At 39.1% G+C, this 23280-nt stretch overlaps 1 protein-coding gene across 1 annotated transcript; it reads right to left on the bottom strand.

Annotated features, from left to right (window-relative positions):
* Positions 1-19387: 19387 nt before the first annotated feature.
* LOC118849573 (olfactory receptor 9K2-like) lies at positions 19388-20344 on the bottom strand. Its single transcript, XM_036758477.1, has one exon. The coding sequence runs from the start codon at positions 20327-20329 to the stop codon at positions 19388-19390; it is 942 nt and encodes a 313-aa protein (XP_036614372.1). The 5' UTR covers positions 20330-20344.
* Between the last annotated feature and the right edge of the window lie 2936 nt (positions 20345-23280).

Genomic DNA, 23280 nt, shown 5'->3' with positions numbered 1-23280 from the left:
ATGCAAAAAAAAAAACAGCCTTTAATTTAGAAAAACCTGGGAAGATATAGTATCTGATGCCAAGTGAAGTGAATGGAACTAGGAGACGTTATAATAAGAGCAACATTGTAAAAATAATCTGTTGTAAAAGACTTAGTGCTTCTGATCCATACCCTGATGCGTCACAGCTCCAAAGGATTCATGGCATAAAATGTTATCCGCTTCCAGACAGAGAAATGATGAACTCGGAGTATAGATTGAAGGATTTTTTTTCACTTTGTTTTTCTAGATTTTTTTTGGAGGGGGCGGGGTGGGAATATGGCTGATGGGGAAATATGTTTTGCCTGATATCATACATGTGTAATTATATGTATGTATATGTTTGTGAATGTATTTCTTGCCTTTTCAATGTGTGGATTAAAAATAAAAATAAAACTTATAAAAAGAGCACATTAAGACCAGCATTGCACAGGTGTCTATTGCTTTAAATATGTCCCTGTCACTCAGCTGTGATTTCAGGACACCAGTATTTCTCTTAGTCACAGTGTTCTCTTTCACATATTTATGGTTGATGCATCTTGTCTATAGGATACTAAGGTATGTACAGACATGCTCTGCATCCCTTGGTTCAATATGACCTCTAGATACAAACTCAAAGCCTTTGGGATCTATGGGTCCCTGATATATCTTGAAAATTTTACACTTATCTAGTACATAACACTTTTATACCATTGGACAAATATCTCACAGTGTGTAATAATTGTTTAGTGCATTTTTCAGTTGAGTTACATAGCTTGATGCTATTCATGTGTATCCAGCAATTGATGAGATGTTTTAGTTTGATACTCTCTTTAATTTGGAAGGTATACTTAGTTCTGTTTAAGAGAGATGATTATAGATTTAAGTCTAAGGAAAATGATAATAGGTTTAAACTGTCTCCTTGAAAAATACTGCATTTTATATAAATTGTTGTTGACATTATTACGTTGGTGATATGTTTTAAGTGGAAAACAGTTTTCCACATAGTCATTAAATACTCTAGCACACTTACTATACTTGGGTCTATTTTGTATATTTGCAGAACATACATAAGCCATGAGTACGGAACTGAATCAAAAGATTTTATAAATTGTTGTTGATGTTACTATTATTAGTAATAATAGTGATGATGATGATTAGTAGTAGTAGGAATAGAGAAATAAAGATTTCAGCAGGTGGAGATAAGGATGTGTCTTCTAAGCATGAGGAATGACTTGCTTAGAGGTGGAAGAAAGCATATCAAGACTGAAGAACATTTGTCTGTTCTGAATAAAATGTGCGCATATAAAGTACTATGAAATAAGGTAGGCTAAAAAAATAGGTTAAGATAGAGTGAAAAAATGCTGTATTTTTTCCTCAGAATACCTGGCAGCAAATATTGACTTTTTTAATGTGTGTCATCTGTATGACCTTGGTCAAATGATAACCTCTTTAGACTACAGTTTCCTAACCAAAGAATGAGTTGGACTAGATGACCTTCGAGGTACCTTCTAGTTATAAATTTATGATACTGTAATCCATGCTTACATGCTAAAACTCTGTGTGTGTGCCTGTATATATACACATACACCCACATAATCCTTAATCCTGTAAGTAAATTCAGAAGGCAGCAATGTCATCACATTTTAATAGGCCTAATGTTTGAAAGATGTAGTCCGTGATGGAGACTAGGAATGTATTATTCAATAATTCTTGGGTCAAAGGTAAAATAATAGAAACAATTAAGATACTAAAGATAATTATGAAAAGAGATACATATGAATAATAATGGTCATTTCTCAAAGGTAAATTTATATCCTTGAAGTAATAGAAGCTATAGAGAGAAACTTACTACATTGCTTTCAGTTAATCAGAAATTTGGAAATAGACAAATGAATGCATGAAAGACTCATTAAAGGAAATAATTTGAATTAATTTTAACAAAATAGGAAACAAGGGAACCAATTGAGACATTAAAGAGCTAGTTTTAAATGCTATTAAAATTGACCCCCAAATTGGCAAATTTTAAATAAAAGGAGGAAAAAGTAGATGAACAAAATAAAAAATAAGAAAGAAGAGATTACAATGATTGAAGGAAAAATAAATAAAAGAAAATAGTCAGATATTATTACTCACATACATCAACAAATTTGTGGACATGCAAGAAATGAATGAATGTTTATAAAGAAAAAGAAGACATATTCCTTACTTTTATTGATCATATAGGCTAATACAGTGGATAAGACATTTCAACAAATAAATACAAGGTAGAGAAAATGTGAAATTAAGAGAGACACAGACTGCATTAGATGTTCAGAGGGTGTGATATCTCTCTCTGTTTCATGACTAGAAAAGTTTCATGGAAGAAACTGTAATTAATTTGAGTTTTGAAGGAAAAGGAAATAGAAAATAAAGGGAAATGGGGAGTGGGAGAGGCAGGAAAAGATTATAATCCAAAATGAAGAAAAGGCAGAATAGCTGCTGATTGGAGGATATTCAGGGAATGATATATAGTCCTGTTCAGCTGGAGTAGATGGAAAATGAAAGAGATTATTAGAAGACATAAGGAAGTAAATAGAGGGGAGTCAATGAAAGGTTTTCAGCAACATAGCTAGAAGTATACTTTTAGGGAGATTAATCTGGCAAAAATAAATTGGATTAATGTTGAGGAGACACTGAAAATAGAGGAAGTCAGTTAAAAAAGATTATGCAATAATGTATTCCGTTCAATGAAATTCAGCACGTATCTACTAAGCATCTGTTATGATGCCACTGATGTCACTGGGTGATGTGCTGGGATAAAAAGATCAAATCAAACAGCCTCTGACCTCAATGATTTTACATTCTAATCTGCTTTATTCAATTGTGAATGACCAAACTAGGTTGATGGCAATGGGAATGGAGAGAAGAAGATAGATAGAAAAATATGAATTTAAGTACCTCCCCAGTTTACAAATAAGAAACTGAGGAGCATAGAGGTCATGGCTTTTCCATAGTCACACTGCTTCTAAGTGTCTGTGGCCTTATCTAAATTGAAGATGAGTCTTCCTGATTTCCAGTCCAGTGGGCTATCTAGTGTGCCACCTAGCTGCCCTGTTACAATGTTTTATTCTAAGTTCTACCCATTTCTGAAACACAATACTTTCCTTTTTCTTACTTTCATTTCCCTAAAGTTTATGTTTATTAAAGAGACTCCAGGATAGTGCCTGGACCATTGATTGTGTGTTATGTTGAGACATATTTGACAAATTGTCAGGAGATCTGGAGTGTAGTTCCAGCTTTGCCATTAACTAGATCTCTCATTAACTAGATCTCTCACCTTGTCCAAACTATTTCTGCTCAATGGGACTGGGTTGCTGACCTGTTAAAATGAAGAGATTTCTCTGGGCAATGCTTAAGGTTCCTTCCTGCCCTGAACTTGTCTTGAGTTCAGTCTGTCCTCATCCTCTACCAAGTCAATTGCTCTATTTTCTTGATAGCATATTTATTCCATATTCCATTCTTATGTCAATATTTGATGAAAAAGAAACTCACAGAAACTTGAACAGAAACTTGTGATGCTTAGGTCCAAAGAAAATGAAGCTCTTTTTTTCCCGTCAGGAGTTACCTCAATCAAGTTATATTTTCTTATTAAGTATCTTTTTCTTTTCTTTTTTTATTAAAACTTTTTAACTAAAGTAAATCTTAATTTTTTGTTTTCAGAAATGAAAAATTTCTGTTGAATACTGAGGAGGTTATGACTCTGTAGCAGACATCCCAAGATCTGAGTGCTATTCCATCTCTGCTAGGTTGATGTTAACTAATAGAAAAGCAAAATGGGGATTTCTACCTCCTTGCTCCAGTTTAGTTGTTGTAGCCTGAGTCAGAAGGAGAGAATGAACTGTGTTTTATGTAGTACAGCTAGAGAGTAATTTGATATTTTATTAAAATATAAATACTAGGGAGATATTTGAATTTCATACTTTAGATTTAGAAAATCTAAAACATGGTTTTCTCGCATCCTTCTTATTTCTCTTCCCAATTTTTCCTCTACTTCTCTAACTTGCTTTTCCAAATCCTTTTTGAGTTCTTCTATGGTCTGGGGCCAGTTCATGTTTTTCTTGGAGGCTTTGGTTGTAGGCTCTATGATTTTGCTGTCTTCTTTAGGCTGTATGTTTTGGTCTTCTTTGTCACCAAAGAAAGAATCCAAAGTCTGAGACTGAATCTGGGCGCGTTTTCGCGTCCTGGCCATATTCCCAACCAACTAACTTGACCCTTGAGCTTTTCAGTGGGGTATGACTGCTTGTAGATTACAGAGTTCTATGTTCTACGTTTGGGGGGGAGGTGCCAGCTCTGTCAGAGCCGCACTCCTCCTTCCCCAAGGACCCCCAGTCCAGACTGGGCTCAGATCTTCGGCAGGCTGTGCATCCCTGCTGTGATCCGCCACATAATTCCCCCCACCAGGTGGGCCTGGAGCCGGAAGTAACAACAGCTGTAGCTGCCCCACCTTGGCTGCCCCCGGGGCTGGAAGCCGAACCGCGAACTCCTTCCACTCCCGCAGCTTTTCCCACTAACCTTCTCCGCAGTCTTTGGTGTTTGTGGGTCGAGGGGTCTGGTAACTGCTCACGTATTCAGGGCGCTAGGGCCCCCTCCGCCCGGCTTCCGGTCTGGATCGTCCACGCCGCTCAGGCTGGGCTCTGCTCCACTCCGTTCCCAGCTCCCAGCTCCCAGCTCCCAGCTCCCAGCTCCGTGTGGAATAGAGCTCACCCAGAGACCATCCGGGCTGTCCTGGGCTGGAGCCCTGCTTCCCTCTGCTGTTCTGTGGGTTCTGCCGTTCTAGAATTGGTTCAGAGCCATTTTTATAGGTTTTTGGAGGGACTCGGGTACGGAGCTCACTCTAGTCCGTGCTTACCAGCCGCCATCTAAGCTGGAAAATAGATCCAGGAGAGATAATTTAAAAATTATTGGACTACCTGAAAGCCATGATCAAAAAAAGAGCCTAGATACCATCTTTCAGGAAATTATCAAGGAGAACTGCCCTGATATTCTAGAGCCACAGGGCAAAATAGAAATTGAAAGAATCCATCGATCACCTCCGCAAATAGATCCCAAAAAGAAATCTCCTAGGAATATTGTTGCCAAATTCCAGAGCTCCCAGATCAAGGAGAAAATACTGCAAGCAGCCAGAAAGAAACAATTTGAATATTGTGGAAACCCAATCAGAATAACCCAAGACCTGGCAGCTTCTACATTAAGAGATCGAAGGGCTTGGAATGCGATATTCCGGAGGTCAATGGAGCTAGGATTAAAACCTAGAATCACCTACCCAGCAAAACTGAGTATCATGTTCCAAGGCAAAATATGGATTTTCAATAAAATGGAGGACTTTCAAGCTTTCTCAGTGAAAAGACCAGAACTGAATAGAAAATTTGACTTTCAAACACAAGAATCAAGAGAAGCATGAAAAGGTAATCAAGAAACGGAAATTGCAAGGGACTTACTAAAGTTGAACTGTTTTGTTTACATTCCTACATGGAAAGATGATGAGTATGATTCATGAGACCTCAGTATTAGGGTAGTTGAAGGGAATATGCATATATATATGCATATATATATGTTTATGTATATATATAAGTGAATGTGTATGTATGCATGTATCTATGTGTATATGTATGTATGTGTATGTATGTGTATATATATATATATGTAAAAGAAAAAGAGCAGACACAGGGTGAGTTGAGGATGAAGGGAAGATAGCTAAAAGAAATAAAATGAAATTAAGGGATGAGAGAGTAACTTAATGAGAGAGGGAGATAGGGAGAGATAGAATGGGGTGGATTATCTCCCATAAAGGTGGCAAGAGGAAGCAGTTCTAGGAGAGGAGGGGAGTGGGCAGGTGAGGGGGGAATGAGTGAACCTTGCTCTCATCAGATTTGGCCTGAGGGGGAATACCATACATACTCAGTTGGGTATCTTACCCCACAGGAAAGAAGAGGGAGGAAGATAAAAAAAAAAAATAAAAGGCAGGGGGATGATGGAGTGGAGGGCAGATGGGGGTGGAGGTAATCAAAACAAACACTTTGGAAAGGGGACAGGGTCAAGGAAGAAAATTCAATAAAGCGGGAGGGGTTGGGAAGGAGCAAAATGTAGTTAGCCTTTCACAACATGAATATTGTGGAAGGGTTATACATAATAATACATGTGTGGCCTAGGTTGAATTGCTCAACTTCTTAGGGAGGGTGGGTGGGAAGGGAAGAGGGAAGGGAATTTGGAACTCAAAGTTTTAAAATCAGATGTTCAAAAACAAAAAAACTTTTTGTATGCAACTAAAAAATAAGATACACAGGCAATGGGGCGTAGAAATTTATCTTGCCCTACAAGAAAGGAAGGGAAAAAGGGATGAGAGGGGAGGGGGGTGATAGAGGGGAGGGATGACTGGGGAACAGGGCAACCAGAATATACGCCATCTTGGAGTGGGGGGGGAGGGCAGAAATGGGGAGAAAATTTGTAATTCAAACTGTTGTGAAAATCAATGCTGAAAACCAAATATGTTAAATAAATAAATTGCATTTAAAAAAAAAAAAAAGAAAATCTAAAACAAAGAATGAATAAGGGAAAATTGATAGATGGTTCAGGTACATCTAAAAAAAATTCACAACAGGAATTCCTAATTTTTTTATGTCCTGGAACTCTATGGCCCTCTCATGAAGCCTATGAATCCTATCTCAGAACTGTGCATTCAAATGTGTAAGACATAGGATAAAATAGATCATATAGAGATGCAGTTATCAAATTTTAAAAAAAGTTTTTAAAGTTAAGCTCCCCTGATTTAGAAGAAGCCTTCTAGCTCACTGAATGGATTTTCTGGGAAGGATCTGTGGGAAAATGTGAAGAAGAATTGCATGGGATGAAAAGACACGTACAGGTTATACATCTTTTATTGGTGTCAGGGTAGTAGGGGAAAAAAGGGAACAAGTATTTATTAAATATCTACTATGTATCAGGCACTGTGCTAAGCACTTTATAAATACTATCCAATTTGATGATGGAGGGAATGTCCACATGGATGAGATCACAGATCCCACAGAAGGCATTGAAAATATTAAAGTATTGACTTAAGAGCCAGAAGACAACTAGGTTTGAATCATAACTCTAATTATTAGTACAGAAGTGAAAGAAAGTTATTTAACCTCTTAGAGTCACTTTCATTCTATAATACCTACATTACCAATCTCACAAGGTTGCTGTGATGAGTTAATGTGAACTCTTATTTTCCCATAGAAATAATATCATATGATTGGGAGTACCAATATTAGGTGTGACTGAACTATATGTTCTATGAGAAAAGTGACTATGTCTATAAATGCCGTATAAGATAATTAATTATAAGAAAGACTTATTTGTTCTAAGTTGTATGATCCGGGCTTTAAAGATACAAGGAAATTTAAGAGTAAATATTATTCAGTCTATTTATTTTAAGATGAGGAAATTTTTGTGAAATTCCCTGGGGTAGTTGAACCAGTTCTAAATTTGGAACCATACAACCTTGAAAACTTCACTAAGACTTTTGAGACATCCTGTATATGGCAATTTCTTATTGGATTGTGATCTTAATTTTCATTATGGGATGCAGTTATATCAATTAATGTAAGGTTGGTTTTAGAGGCAGATGGCATAATAGAGTGCTGGGCTTGTGCAATCCCTGTTCCAAAGTGTCTTTCTTATTGGTGGAGATGAAGGCCCTGCCATGAAAGGGTTGGGATAGAGCTGATGAGAGGGAAGAGAGTTGCAACCTTTGCCAGTCTTCTTTGGGATTCTTCAAGGCTAGCTGTCTTCTGGACCCTTCAAGAGTCGTTTCTCTTAGGGATTCTCCTATGTATACCTTCTCTGATTTCTGTCTTGCTATGATTTGCTATGCATGGAACAGGCATTTGGTGGGAATAGGGTCACGCCTTGGATGTAAAGCTTTGGCTCTGCCTTCCCCTCAAAAATGACAAAGAGATCAGAAGTTAAATCAAATAATCATATCTCGGGGGCGGAGCCAAGATGGCGGCTGGTAAATAGGGACTACTGTGAGCTCTGTACCCGAGTCCCTCCAAAAACCTATAAAAAAATGGCTCTGAACCAATTCTACAACGGCAGAACCCACAGAACAGCAGAGGGAAGCAGGGCCCCAGCCCAGGACAGCCTGGATGGTCTCTGGGTGAAGTTTATTCCACACGGAGCTGGGAGCTGGGAACGGAGTGGAGCTGAGCCCAGCCTGAGCGGCGTGGAACATCCAGACCAGAAGCTGGGCGGAGGGGGCCCTAGCGCCCTGAATATGTGAGCTGAGACAGTTACCAGACCCCTCGACCCACAAACACCAAAGACTGCGGAGAAGGTTAGTGGGAAAAGCTGCGGGAGTGGAAGGAGTTCGCGGTTCGGCTTCCAGCCCCGGGGGCAGCCAAGGTGGGGCAGCTACAGCTGTTGTTACTTCCGGCTCCAGGCCCACCTGGTGGGAGTAATTAAGTGGTGGATCAGAGCAGGAGTGCAACAGCCTGCTGAAGATCTAAGCCCAGTCTGGACTGGAGGTTCTTGGGGAAGGAGTAGTGCGGATCTGACAGAGCTGGCACCTCCCCCCCAAACGTGGAACATAGAACTCGTTAGTCTACAAGCAGTCATACCCCACTGAAAAACTCAAGGGTCAAGTTAGTTGGTTGGGAATATGGCCAGGCAGCGAAAACGCGCCCAGATTCAGTCTCAGACTTTGGATTCTTTCTTTGGTGACAAAGAAGACCAAAACATACAGCCTAAAGAAGACAACAAAGTCATAGAGCCTACAACAAAAGCCTCCAAGAAAAACATGAACTGGTCCCAGGCCATAGAAGAACTCAAAAAGGATTTGGAAAAGCAAGTTAGAGAAGTAGAGGAAAAATTGGGAAGAGAAATGAGAAGGATGTGAGAAAACCATGAAAAACAAGTCAATGACTTGCTAAAGGAGACCCAAAAAAATACTGAAAAATACACTGAAGAAAACAACACCTTAAAAAACAGACTAACTCAAATGGCAAAAGAGCTCCAAAAAGCCAATGAGGAGAAGAATGCCTTGAAAGGCAGAATTAGCCAAATGGAAAAGGAGGTCCAAAAGACCACTGAAGGAAATACTACCTTAAAAATTAGATTGGAGCAAGTGGAAGCTAGTGACTTTATGAGAAATCAAGATATTATAAAACAGAACCAAAGGAATGAAAAAATGGAAGACAATGTGAAATATCTCCTTGGAAAAACCACTGACCTGGAAAATAGATCCAGGAGAGACAATTTAAAAATTATTGGACTACCTGAAAGCCATGATCAAAAAAAGAGCCTAGATACCATCTTTCAAGAAATTATCAAGGAGAACTGCCCTGATATTCTAGAGCCACAGGGCAAAATAGAAATTGAAAGAATCCACCGATCGCCTCCTCAAATAGATCCCAAAAAGAAATCTCCTAGGAATATTGTTGCCAAATTTCAGAGCTCCCAGATCAAGGAGAAAATACTGCAAGCAGCCAGAAAGAAACAATTTGGATATTGTGGAAACCCAATCAGAATAACCCCAGATCTGGCAGCTTCTACATTAAGAGATCGAAGGGCTTGGAATGCGATATTCCGGAGGTCAATGGAGCTAGGATTAAAACCTAGAATCACCTACCCAGCAAAACTGAGTATCATGCTCCAAGGCAAAATATGGATTTTCAGTAAAATAGAGGACTTTCAAGCTTTCTCAGTGAAAAGACCAGAACTGAATAGAAAATTTGACTTTCAAACACAAGAATCAAGAGAAGCATGAAAAGGTAATCAAGAAACGGAAATTGCAAGGGACTTACTAAAGTTGAACTGTTTTGTTTACATTCCTACATGGAAAGATGATGAGTATGATTCATGAGACCTCAGTATTAGGGTAGTTGAAGGGAATATGCATATTATATATATATATGTTTATGTATATATATAAGTGAATGTGTATGTACGTATATATCTATGTGTATATGTATGTATGTGTATGTATGTGTATATATATGTGTATTTTTATATAGGTATATATATATGTAAAAGAGAGAGAGCAGACACAGGGTGAGTTGAAGATGAAGGGAAGATATCTAAAAGAAATAAAATGAAATTAAGGGATGAGAGAGCAACATACTGAGAGAGGGAGATAGGGAGAGATAGAATGGGGTGGATTATCTTGCATAAAGTTGGCAAGAGGAAGCAGTTCTGTGGGAGGAGGGGAGAGGGCAGGTGAGGAGGGAATGAGTGAACCTTGCTGTCATCAGATTTGGCCTGAGGGGGAATACCATACATACTCAGTTGGGTATCTTACCCCACAGGAAAGAAGAGGGAGGAAGATAAAAAATAAATAAAAGGGGGGGGATGATGGAGGGGAGGGCAGATGGGGGTGGAGGTAATCAAAAACAAACACTTTGGAAAGGGGACAGGGTCAAGGGAGAAAATTCAATAAAGCAGGATGGGTTGGGAAGGAGCAAAATGTAGTTAGTCTTTCACAACATGAGTATTGTGGAAGGGTTATACATAATGATACATGTGTGGCCTAGGTTGAATTGCTCAACTTCTTAGGGAGGGTGGGTGGGAAGGGAAGAGGGGAGAGAATTTGGAACTCAAAGTTTTAAAAACAGATGTTCAAAAACAAAAAAAGTTTTTGCATGCAACTAAAAAATAAGATACACAGGCAATGGGGCGTAGAAATTTATCTTGCCCTACAAGAAAGGAAAGGAAAAAGGGATGAGAGGGGAGGGGGGTGATAGAGGGGAGGGCTGACTGGGGAACAGGGCAACCAGAATATAAGCCATCTTGGAGTGGGGGGGAGGGTAGAAATGGGGAGAAAATTTGTAATTCAAACTGTTGTGAAAATCAATGCTGAAAACCAAATTTGTTAAATAAATAAATTTAAATTAAATTGAAAAAAGAAAAAAATAGAAGAAAATATGCTTCAGCCTACAAAAAAAAAATAATCATATCTCCTAGGCTAACAATGTTTAAAGGAGCAAATAGATATAATTTTAGCCCAGTATCCCCTCTCATTGATGAGAACAGAATTGCCTTCAGCTCCAACTTCTTGCTTTGCCACCTGGCAGGAATTAAAGTCTCTCTTGGAGAAAGGGGTGGGTAGAGGAGGCTAGAGATGTCTATTCTGCCTCACTTTGAGCCATACAACAATAGCCCTCACTGCTGGTGGGCCCCTCTCTAACATATGGATCACACTCTTTCTATACTTGGGAGTCAAGAAGACCCATTGAGTTCAAATCCTGACTCTGACACTTAATAGCTATATGACACTGAGCAAATCATTTCAACTTTTTGTGCCTCAGGCAACCCTCTTGGACATTACCTTCTGAATCAGAGATAAGTTGTCATGTGCCTCTGGAATTCTCACATTAGGAGTTTACAATGCTGATGAAATAACAGATCCTTTGTCTATTCACTTATCCTCAATTTTTTTAAAAATAAATTTAAATTTATTTATTTAACATATTTAGTTTTCGGCATTGGTTTTCACAAGAGTTTAAATTACAAATTTTCTCCCCATTTCTACCTTCCCCCCCACTCCAAGATGGCATATATTCTGGTTGCCCTGTTCCCCAGTCAGCCCTCCCCTCTTTTATCCCACCTCCCTCCCATCCCCTTTTCCCTTCCTTTCTTGTAGGGCAAGATAAATTTCTATGCCCCATTGCTTGTGTATCTTATTTTCTAGATGCATGCAAAAACCTTTTTTTTTTGTTTTTGAACATCTGATTTCAAAACTTTGAGTTCCAAATTCTCTCCCCTCTTCCCTTCCCACCCACCCTCCCTAAGAAGTCGAGCAATTCAACCTAGGCCACACATGTATCATTATGTATAACCCTTCCACAATACTCATGTTGTGAAAAACTAACTATATTTTGCTCCTTCCCAACCTATCCCTCTTTATTGAATTTTCTCCCTTGACCCTGTCCCCTTTCAAAAGTGTTTGTTTTGGATTACCTCCACCCCCATCTGCCCTCCACTCCATCATCCCCCTCCCTTTTTATCTTCCTCTCTCTTCTTTCCTGTGGGGTAAGATACCCAATTGGGTATGTATGGTATTCCCTCCTCAAGCCAAATCTGATGAGAGCAAGGTTCACTCATTCCCCCCTCACCTGCCTTCTCTCCTACTCCCACAGAACTGCTTCCTCTTGCCACCTCTATGCAAGATAATCCACCCCATTCTATCTCTCCCTATCTCCCTCTCTCAGTATGCTCCTCTTTCATCCCTTAATTTGATTTTATTTCTTTTAGATATCTTCCCTTCATCTTCAGTTCACCCTGTGTTTACTCTCTCATATATATATATATATATATATATATATATATACATATATACACATATATATACACACATATACACACAGATATATACATACATACACATTCACTTATATATACATAAACATATATATATATATATGCATATTCCCTTCAGCTACCCTAATACTGAGGTCTCATGAATCATACATGTCATCTTTCCATGTAGGAATGTAAACAAAACAGTTCAGCTTTAGTAAGTCCCTTGCAATTTCTGTTTCTTGATTACCTTTTCATGCTTCTCTTGATTCTTGTGTTTGAAAGTCAAATTTTCTATTCAGTTCTGGTCTTTTCACTGAGAAAGCTTGAAAGTCCTCTATTTTATTGAAAATCCATATTTTGCCTTGGAGCATGATACTCAGTTTTGCTGGGTAGGTGATTCTAGGTTTTAATCCTAGCTCCATTGACCTCAGGAATGTCGTATTCCAAGCCCTTTCATCTCTTAATGTAGAAGCTGCCACATCTTGGGTTATTCTGATTGGATTTCCACAATACCCAAATTGTTTCTTTCTGGCTGCTTGCAGTATTTTCTCCTTGATCTGGGAGCTCTGGAATTTGGCAACAATATTCCCGGGAGACTTCTTTTTGGGATCTATTTGAGGAGGCGATCGGTGGATTCTTTCAATTTCTATTTTGCCCTGTGGCTCTAGAATATCAGGGGAGTTATCCTTGATAATTGTCTTGAAAGATGATATCTAGGGTCTTTTTTGATCATGGCTTTCAGGTAGTCCAATAATTTTTAAATTATCTCTCCTGGATCTATTTTCCAGGTCAGTGGTTTTTCCAAGGAGATATTTCACATTGTCTTCCATTTTTTCATTCCTTTGGTTCTGTTTTATAATATCTTGATTTCTCATAAAGTCACTAGCTTCCACTTGCTCCAATCTAATTTTTAAGGTAGTATTTCCTTCAGTGGTCTTTTGGACCTCCTTTTCCATTTGGCTAATTCTGCCTTTCAAGGCATTCTTCTCCTCATTGGCTTTTTGGAGCTCTTTTGCCATTTGAGTTAGTCTGTTTTTTAAGGTGTTGTTTTCTTCAGTGTATTTTTCAGTATTTTTTTGGGTCTCCTTTAGCAAGTTATTGACCTGTTTTTCATGGTTTTCTCGCACCCTTCTCATTTCTCTTCTCGATTTTTCCTCTACTTCTCTAACTTGCTTTTCCAACTCCTTTTTGAGCTCTTCCATGGCCTGGGACCAGTTCATGTTTTTCTTGGAGGTTTCTGTTGTAGGCTCTTTGACTTTGTTAACTTCTGTCTGTATGTTTTGGTCTTCTTTGTCACCAAAGAAAGAATGCAAAGTCTGAGACTGAATCTGGGTGCGTTTTTGCTGCCTGGCCATATTCCCAACCAACTAACTTAACCCTTGAGTTTTTCAGTGGGGTATGACTGTTTGCAGACTAAAGAGTTCTATGTTCTACGTTTGGGTGGGAGGTGCCAGCTCTGTCACACCAGCACTACTCCTTCCCTAAGAACCCCCAACCCAGAGTGGGCTTAGATGTTCAGCAGGCTGTGCACTCCTGCTCTGATCTGCCACTTAATTCCTCCCACCGGGTAGGCCTGGGGCCTGAAACAGCAGCAGCAGCTGTAGCTGCCCCACCTCCGCTGCCCCCGGGGCTGGAAGCTGAACCGCAAACTCCTTCCACTCCCGCAACTTTACCTACTAACCTTCTCTGCTGTCTTTGGTGTTTGTGGGTTAAGAAGTCTGGTAACTGCCACAGCTCACTGATTCAGGGTGCTAGGGCCCTCTCCGCCCAGCTTCTGGTCTGGTTGGTCCACGCTGCTCAGGCTGGGCTCTGCTCCACTCCATTCCCAGCTCCCAGCTCCCAGCTCTGTGTGGGATAGACCTCACCCAAAGACCATCCAGGCTGTCCTGGGCTGCAGCCCTGCTTCCCTCTGCTGTTTTGTGGGTTCTGCAGTTCTAGAATTGGTTCATAGCCATTTTTATAGGTTTTTGGAGGGGCTCGGCAGGGAGCTCAAGCTGGTCCCTGCTTTCCAGCCGCCATCTTGTCTCTGCCCCACCACCCTGTCATGTCCACTTATCCTCAATTTTGAGATTTGTTAATTATATACATGTAATTAGCAGAAATAACAAAGAAATAGAAGAATAGTTTCCAAATGAGTAGAAAAATGCGAAGGTATTTTTGGACAAGCACTGTGAAATTAACGGTGAAGGATATACTTCTCATTTTCCTGTGTGTTGCCCTGAAACGCAAGAATTTGGTTGTCCACCTAAAGATAAATGTTTAGACCTTGCTTGGAGGTTTGAAGACATATTGCTGAAAAATTTGGACTTTTTGTTTGTTCAAGACAGGTGGAGAATTTGGCACAATTATCACAGATTTAAAATGTAGGTGTTTTGTCAAACAGAACCATCAACCGAAGCTAACTTATGGGAAACAGCTTTCTTTTTTATCCCAACAATAAATTGAAAGGAAAGAGTTCAATTGATCTCTGGCTGTCTCTGTTCTTTAATTCTGTGGTCAAAAATTTAATTCCAAGAACCAGTAAGCCAGCAATTTAAAAAGAACATGTATTAAAACAAACATTTCAATAGCTATTTTTCATGTTGTGTATACCATGTCTTAAATATGGCTTATTGGAGATTTGTGCTGAATGAAAAATAAGTTTCAGCTTTTAAAAATTTTCTTGAATAACTTAATAAATATTACACTACATATGTCCTACAATTATATCAATTTACAGACCATGTTAGAAACTGAGGTATTTCAGTGGTTTAAGATATAAAAATGTATGCATGTATGTGTGTGTGTATGTGTGTGTGTGTGTGTGTGAGAGAGAGAGAGAGAGAGAGAGAGAGAGAGAGAGAGAGAGAGAAGGTGGAGAGGGGGAAGAGAAAAATATGGAGATGGACAGAGACCACATTGCTGTCTCATTACCAGAAAGAACTCTGAATGGTCACTATTAAAGAAAGATATAGAGCTTGAGAGAAGCCAAAGACACTGTTTCCTGTTAAGGATGGAGAGAAGTCAAAGAAGATATAGAGAAAGAGAAATTTTTTTTCTGATGTAGCTGTTTTCCCTTTTCCCTTGCACAGGATTTTTTGTTCGTTTGTTTTTTTTCCCTTTAATTTATTTTCAGTTTACAACATTCAGTTCCATAACTTTTAAGTTCCAAATTTTCTCCCCTTCTCTCTCCTCCCCACCTCATCTCCCCAGGATGGCATACGATTCTATATAAGCTCTACATATACATTCATGTTAAACATATTTTCACATTTGTCATGTTGCAAAGAGGTATAACCAATGGAATCAATCACGACAAAGAAGAAGCAGAAAGAGAGAGAGAGGGAGAGAGAGAGAGAGAGAGAGAGAGAGAGAGAGAGAGAGAGAGAGAGAGAGAGAGGGAGAGAGAGAGAGAGCAAATAGTTTGCTTCAATCTGCATTCACACTCCGTAATTCTTTCTCTGGATTTGGATAGCATTTTCTGTCATGAGTCTTTTGGAGTTGTCTTAGAAACTTGCATTTCTGAGAAGAGCCAAGTCTATCAAAGTTAGTCAGCACAAAATCAATATGTCAGTGGTTGTGTTCAATGTTCTCCTGCTTCTGCTCCTCTCACTCAGCATCATGTCATGTAGTTCTTTCTAGGTTATTATGAAGTCCGTGTCTTCCCCATTTCTTATAGCACAATAGCATTCCATTACATTCATATACCAAAACTTGCTGAGCCATTCCCCAATATATGGGCATCCCCTCAATGTCCAATTTGTTTCACTACAAAAAGAGGTGCTATAAATATTTTTGTACATATGGGTCTTTTTCCCATTTGCATTATCTTTTGGGGATATAAACTTAGGAGTGGTATTGCTAGGTCAAGGGGTATGCACACTTTTATAGCCTTTGGGCACAGTTCTAACTTGCTCTCCAGAATGGTTGGATCAGTTCACTACTCCACCAACAATGCACATTCTTGGATTTCTCCAGAACTTGGGATGACACTGTTTAAAAAGAAAACAAATCAAGTGGTAGGCTGAAGCATAGTTTACACATGTCTCAGATCCATAACACCTGGCAACAAATCAAAGGCTATCCTTTATATTGAAGATGGAATTTGAATTGAGTTTGAACAAAACATGGGAAATGTATGAGATAGAGAAAGAGATGTGCTTCCAAGAAAATGGAGGCAGGTTCAAATATGAGGGATTTCCATTACAAAAGCACAGGGATAAGAAATGACAAGCTGTATATAATGAAAAGGTCAGATTGCTATAGAGTGTGTGAAAGGGAGTACAATGTCATAAGGTAGGAAGGATAATTTGGGGAAAGTTGAAAAAGATGCTAATTCCTAAATAATTTCATCTTTATTCCAAGGAGCAACTGGAAATCCATGGTATTTATTGAGTAAGGAAGTAACATAGTCAGCTTTGAACTTAAGGAAAATTAACTTGACAGTTGTGTGGAAGATAGAGCGTAGTGGGTAGGACTACAGTCAGGGAGGCTGTTTAGAAGGATTTTTCAACTTCTGGTTAAATTGGCAGTGTTGTGTAAAAAGACCTAGCCTTCTTGATGGGGAAGCAACAAAGCAAATGGTAACACATTATTTTAAATATTATTTCCATTGATAAAATTACTCCCATTTCTGATGCTTAACCATTTGACAGAGCTAAAGGCTTTGGTTGATTTGTGTAGTTTGGATTTCCAAGGCCCTGGGAGGAGAGGGGTAGGTTGAGTTGTAGAGTTGAGATCTATTTCAAGTTCAGATGTGTCCCTTCCTCTTTCCCTCTGTTCCTCCCATCTCCTACAGGGATCTTTTGCAGTACATAATTGCCATGGTACTAGCTGTCACAACCCTAGCAAAATGCTACGGATTTCTAGAGCCCAGATCTCTGTGACCCTGGAAAGAGAGAGAGAGTACTAGGGTGTGGGGTTGGGTTTTGTAATGAGCCTAAAAGTTGAGGCCTTTTGGTCAGCTAATGCATCCTTACTGCCAGTAGCATGGTGGTAGGGGTGGAGGGCGGAGGTGCTGAGTGAACTCATAGTAAGTATCAGTTCAAACGTTTGTGTTCTTAGCATCCTAGGCCATAAAGTAACCTGAAATTGTCTTATCTTTGGTGTATAATTTCTGTTTTGGAGAGGTTTCAGAGGTCCCAGGGATTAGAGAAATGTCTAGTTCTTCATTTTGTGGGTCACATGACTTACAAATTCCTCTGCTCAGGTTCAAAGACAGCTCTAAAGGACTCATGATGGAAAGAGCTATCTATATCCAGAGAAACAATTATGGAGTCTGAATGCAGATTGAGACAAACTATTTGCTTACTCTATTTTTTTCTCTTCTTTTTTGGTTTTGTTTCTTCCTTTTCAGGATTCATTCCATTGGTCATAATTCTTCTTTACAACTTCACTATTGTGTAAATAAGTTTGGTGCGAAGGTATATGTAGAACATATATAGGATTCCATGCCATTTTGAGGGGGAGGGGGCAGGGGAGGGCGGTGAAGAAAATTTGGAATGCAAAAACTTGTGGAACTTAGTGCGGTAAACTAAAAATAAAAAAAAAATCTAGAAAAATAAAAATAAATAAAAACAAATAAATTTTTTTTAAAAAAATTTCTCTCCTCCCACCTCTAGTTCAATAACATCTTACTCAATGAAAGAAGTCTATCCACATTTAGCATCCCAACCAAATAAGATACAAATCTTGGAAAGATATTTAGTCTATCTATCTATACCTGTGATTTAGTGGTCTGCAAAATTCCCAAAGAAGAAACACCTTTTACCAATGGAGATTTGCTACTGTACCACAACTTACAGCCTGAAAGTGTTGCTTGATGCATGGATCTTAAAGTTCTTAGGTCATATAGACGGTAGGTGTCAGAGGCAAAACTTGAAGTCTTTTTTACGAAGAGGTCCACACCTTGCTCCCTGTTGGGAAATTCTCTCAACCGAGAAGAGAGACCTCTTGGGAGAGTTATCTGTCAGTGTGAGGCCAAACGACTGACTGTGGGTCAATGGAGTTTTTGGAATGAGATCATGGGAAAACACTCTCTGTTCAAGGGCAGGAGACAAGGGAAATAGACCAAATACTTTTACATTTGTTAAAGAAACCCATTTAGGTAAAATTGCACATATCTTATCCAAGGATAACAAATAGTTATTGCAATTGATGAGTCCATCTGCTTCATTGTTTCCTTGCATGATTTATTATATTTTATTTGTCCTTCAATTGTGGCTGGGGAACTTCTACTTTTAGGCCACCAAATAATTAAGAGATAAGTCCATTTATAGTGTCCCAAAATGATTTTGGTCCCCCTCATCCCCTTTCCTTTACACCACAATTTAGGTTATTTTCCAAATAAATAAATAAATAAAAATCAATAAATATATGTCAAAACAAATACATACAAAATGTACCTTCAAATATAGATAGTCAACTACTCATAATCCACACCTGTAGAAGCAAATTCTAGACCTACAAATTTAGCAAACCAAAATCCCAATCACCTCTATAGGCATGCAATGACCCCTGGAATTTAAATTCTCCCGTGACATGAGTTATATATGTGACAAGTGCCTCCCCCCATGGTTCTTGAATGCTTGCCTGTTTGTTTAAGGCAGGCAGTAGATAAAGTACAAGACTTCAGGAAGGTCTGAGTTCAGATCTCGTCTCAGATACTCTCTGGCTATGTGACAATGGGCAAGTCACTGAACTGCTTTCTGCCTCAGCTTCCTCATTTGAAAAATGGGAATAACAATAATAGCATTTACCTCCCAGGGCTATTGTAAAAATAAAATGAAATAGTATTTATAAAGTTCCTTACCAACTTTAAAGTACTCCATAAGTGAGAGTTGCTATTGTTATTGTAGTTGGTTTTTTTTTGTTTGTTTACTGTGCTCTTAAAAATGATTTCTGGAGTTCAGGACTTATATTACTATACGAAAGAAAAGTATATGGGATATTGCATCTTCACTAGAAATCATGCAGGTAAGCTTCCAGGAGGAAAATGAGGTGCCTTGGAGTAGAATTTTTGTTTAAACTTTGCTCACGCTTACAGAATCAATGTCCATTAAACGGGGCAAGAGAGGAAATATAAAGGAATCTAGAGAAAACCCTTTTTTCCCCATAACATAGTTTTCAGAGCTTCTTTGACGTCCTTGTTTCTTAGAGAATAAATCAAAGGGTTCAGCATAGGAGTGACAACAGTGTAGCACAGAGAGGCCACTTTAACCAGCTCTGGGTTACTGGCAGGTGTGAGGTACATAAAAGAAACTGTCCCATAGAGCAAACTCACAACCATCAGATGGGACCCACAGGTGGAAAACGCTTTCACTTGTCCTTCACTGGAATGGATCTTGAGAATAGTAGACAGGATATAGATGTAGGACACCATGATGACTATGATGCTGGGCAAAATAATGACAACAGACAGGGAATATGATACCACCTTGTTAATAAAGATGTTAGAACACGAGATCTTCTGTATTGGACGAACATCACAGTAAAAAAGGTCAATAACATGAGACGCACAGAAGGACATAGTAAAGGTAATGCTGACTTGAAGGATGGAAGTGAAACATCCACAAAAGTAGGATCCCGCCACCAGCTGGATGCACAGGCGTCTTGACATCCGGGCAGAGTACAACAGTGGGGAGCAGATGGCCATGAAGCGGTCATAGGCCATAGCTGCCAAGAGAAAGCCCTCGGTCACAATAAAGAGAGCAAAGAAGAAAAGCTGGGCCACACAGCCTGCAAAGGAGATAGTCTTACTCTCAGATAAGAAGTTGGCTATGGCTTTGGGTGCCACAGCAGAAGAGTAGGAAAGATCAATAAAAGAGAGGTTGCCTAGGAAGAAATACATTGGGGTGTTCAGCCGGGAAGCAGTCAGGATGAGGACAATCATGCCAATGTTCCCCAGAAGGACCATGCTATAGGTAAGCAGAAATATGAAGAAAAGGAGGACTTGGAGCTCTGGGCGGACCTGGAAGCCTACAAGAATGAATTCATTCACTTCTGAGTGGTTGTTTATTCCCCTCTCACCCATTGCAGAGACCTGCTGAGAGGCAAGGTCAAGAAATGAATTCTCACTTGGATCCCGATCTCATCACCACTGACAAATATTCAACTGATTCCACTGTCATACATCTCATTTAATTTGCATAATTCTTTTTATAGATTTATGTAATGTGCATCTTTTTATTAGGGGATGGAGTATGTTCAGCTTGGCAATTCCTGGTGCCTTTTAAAGAGCCTGTGCTGATATTCATGCTAAAGTCTAGTCAATTACATGCTCATGGATACTTAGAAGCTCGATGGGCGATAGGGTGCTCATGCTCTTTCCTCTCTTACTCTCCAGATGTTGCCCTACATCCTCATACTTCAAAGCTAGAAAGAAAAGTAGAGGCAGAGAGAACAGTAACTACTTTGTACATTTTCTGAATCATTTGCTCTTCTACCTTAGCATCCAGTTAGATGAGTCTTCCTCATCTCCATTTCAAGCCCCTGAGTCATGGATGGATGGGAATAGATCCCCAAAGCTTCTAAAGTATTAATTTGGAGGAGAGAGAGAATACATGCAAATATTCTGTATAACCCACCAAGAGGGGCAACTCTGTGCAGACCCCATGCTACTGTTTTGTTTACTAAAAATAGATCTCTTGACCACTTTCTGACACTGAAATGATGGGCTTGGTATACAATTTTATATATACATATATATGTACATACACATATACACACATCTCTCTCTCCATATCTGTCTATTGCTATCAATATATATGCGGTTAATACAGAAATTTGATTTGTTTTACTATGCATATTTGTTAGAGATTTTGTTTTTATATTTTTATAGGATAGTGGGTGGATCTGGGAATAAAAATCTCTTTTTTCACTGGTATTTCATGATAATTTTTCTCTTGAATGACCCCTGTTTCCATCTGATCCCCTTTCCTGAAAAAAAAACTTCAGAAGCAGTCTAGGGTAAAATACGAAATACTCAAATTAACATTTAACTCCTTCCACAAAATGGCACCGGTTCACTTTTCTAGCTGTTCATATTATGCCCCCTCATGCAATCTTCTTTGCAGCTAAACAAGCTTGTTGAGTGGTGTTTATAATTAACATTCTATCATCTATTTCCACACTCTTGCACCCTTGTTGGGAAAGCATTTTGTTTTCTTAGAATCCCTTCCCTTCAACACGTGTTTGGTGCAATGCTCTATCCAAGGCCTTACCTGATTCCTTCTGGCTGTTTGTTCTCTCTCGTGAAATTACTTTGCATTACTTGGTGTTGATGTACATGTGTAAAGTTGGTATTCCACCAGCTTAGTGCAGGGACTGTTTTGTTTCTGGTTTTGTGTTTCCAGCATCTCACACATTTCCTTGTAGATAACAAGTGATTAAGAAATCCTTGTTGAATTGAATCTTAAAATAGAAGAAAGGTCAAAGAAGTAGGGATTAAAACTGCAAAGTCCTGGAGGTTAGACACAAAGAATTTTTTTTAAAAAAGTAGTATGGCGATAACATCGAGATGAGAGAGTGTATCAGTAAGGCAATAATAACAATATAGATGATAATTTTTCAAAATGCCTATGTGGTTCTGTATCGCAAAGGGTATGAGACTCTCCGATAAAAGGCAGAAAAAGTAAAGCATGTATTCAGACACTAGAGAACCATATCCCACAAGCCATTTATCCAATCTATCAGAGCAATAAAACATTCAATACACAATACCACAACACGGAGCCTCGCCATCCCAAAACCACTCCGATCCTCTGCTGGAGTCTCCCCAAAACCAAATTCACAGTACAGCTAAGTCACAATCTGTTCAGCTCCAACTGTCACAACGGCGGGTCTAAGCAGCCATAACTACTCTCTCTTTCTCTCTCTTCTCTCTCTCTCTCTCTCTCTCTCTCTCTCTCTCTCTCTCTCGCTGTCTCTTTGAATTTCCTGTGACATAATTTCCTCTTCCTCTCAGGAAGCTCCTCTCACTACACTTGACTTAGGACTTATGTGAGGGAAGTAGGTCACATGGCCTATTAATGGGTGGGAAAGATCTCCAAATCTAAATTGTTAATACAGAGAGCTGGAGCAAGGGAGAGAAAAACAGAGAGAATCGGAATGATAGAGACACAGAGAGACAGAGACAGATCGACAGAGAAAGATAGACACACAGGGAGAGACAATGGAGGCAGAATGAAAGAAATAATGGTTTAACTTGGAAAAAATATTAGAAATTATTCAGTACAATTACCAGGTAAGGAAAGTGAGTCTAGAGATAACAAGTAACTTGCCTAATGACAGGCAAGTTGTAAATAACAGAGCCAGGATTTTAAAACATGTTGTCAGACTACAAAACTGGTTTGGAATCAAGGCAGTTTATGAAATCGCCTCATCTTTAGAAGTGCAAAGATAGGATCATGAACAACATCTCAGATCTGCTTAGGTGCTGCCTTGACTGAAGATGAGAGGAGTTAGACCTCTTATCTCTGAGAAGTTTATGGATCCTTTCACTTGGTCATCAGTGCAGTAAGGGGGAAAATAAACTGATCTCTATAGAACTGAAATAAAGACATGTCAGTCTTTTGAGCTTTGAATAATAACATGCCAGTTTCTAAGTAAAAGAAGGACTCCAAAAAGTATTTAATAAGATCATCATTTGGTAACTTTTCTAAAGAAGAGACAAAGATTTAATGGAAAAAGCATGATATCTGTAATCAGAAGGCTTGGATTGCAATGTTACAGTCTTTGCAGGTGTGTGACTTATCCAAAGTCACATGGGTGGTAAGTGTAGAGAGAGTCAATTTTCCAACTTCAAATGCAGCTCTCTTTCCATTGCACCAAGCTTTTGTATCATCATTGGCATCACCATCATCATCAATCACCACCACCACCACCACCACCACCATCATCATCATCCACCATCATTATCATGGTGCCATAGTGGATGGAGTGTTGGGCTGAGAGTCAGAAGTCCTGAGTCCCAATCTGGCCTCA

This window comes from Trichosurus vulpecula, chromosome 5 (assembly GCF_011100635.1).
Source record: "Trichosurus vulpecula isolate mTriVul1 chromosome 5, mTriVul1.pri, whole genome shotgun sequence".
Lineage (NCBI taxonomy): Eukaryota > Metazoa > Chordata > Mammalia > Diprotodontia > Phalangeridae > Trichosurus > Trichosurus vulpecula.
This window is presented reverse-complemented; position numbering and strand designations above follow the sequence as displayed.

Coding starts and splice junctions, on each gene's coding strand:
- LOC118849573 (XM_036758477.1), bottom strand. CDS start 20,329: ATGGGTGAGAGGGGAATAAACAACCACTCAGAAGTGAATGAATTCATT.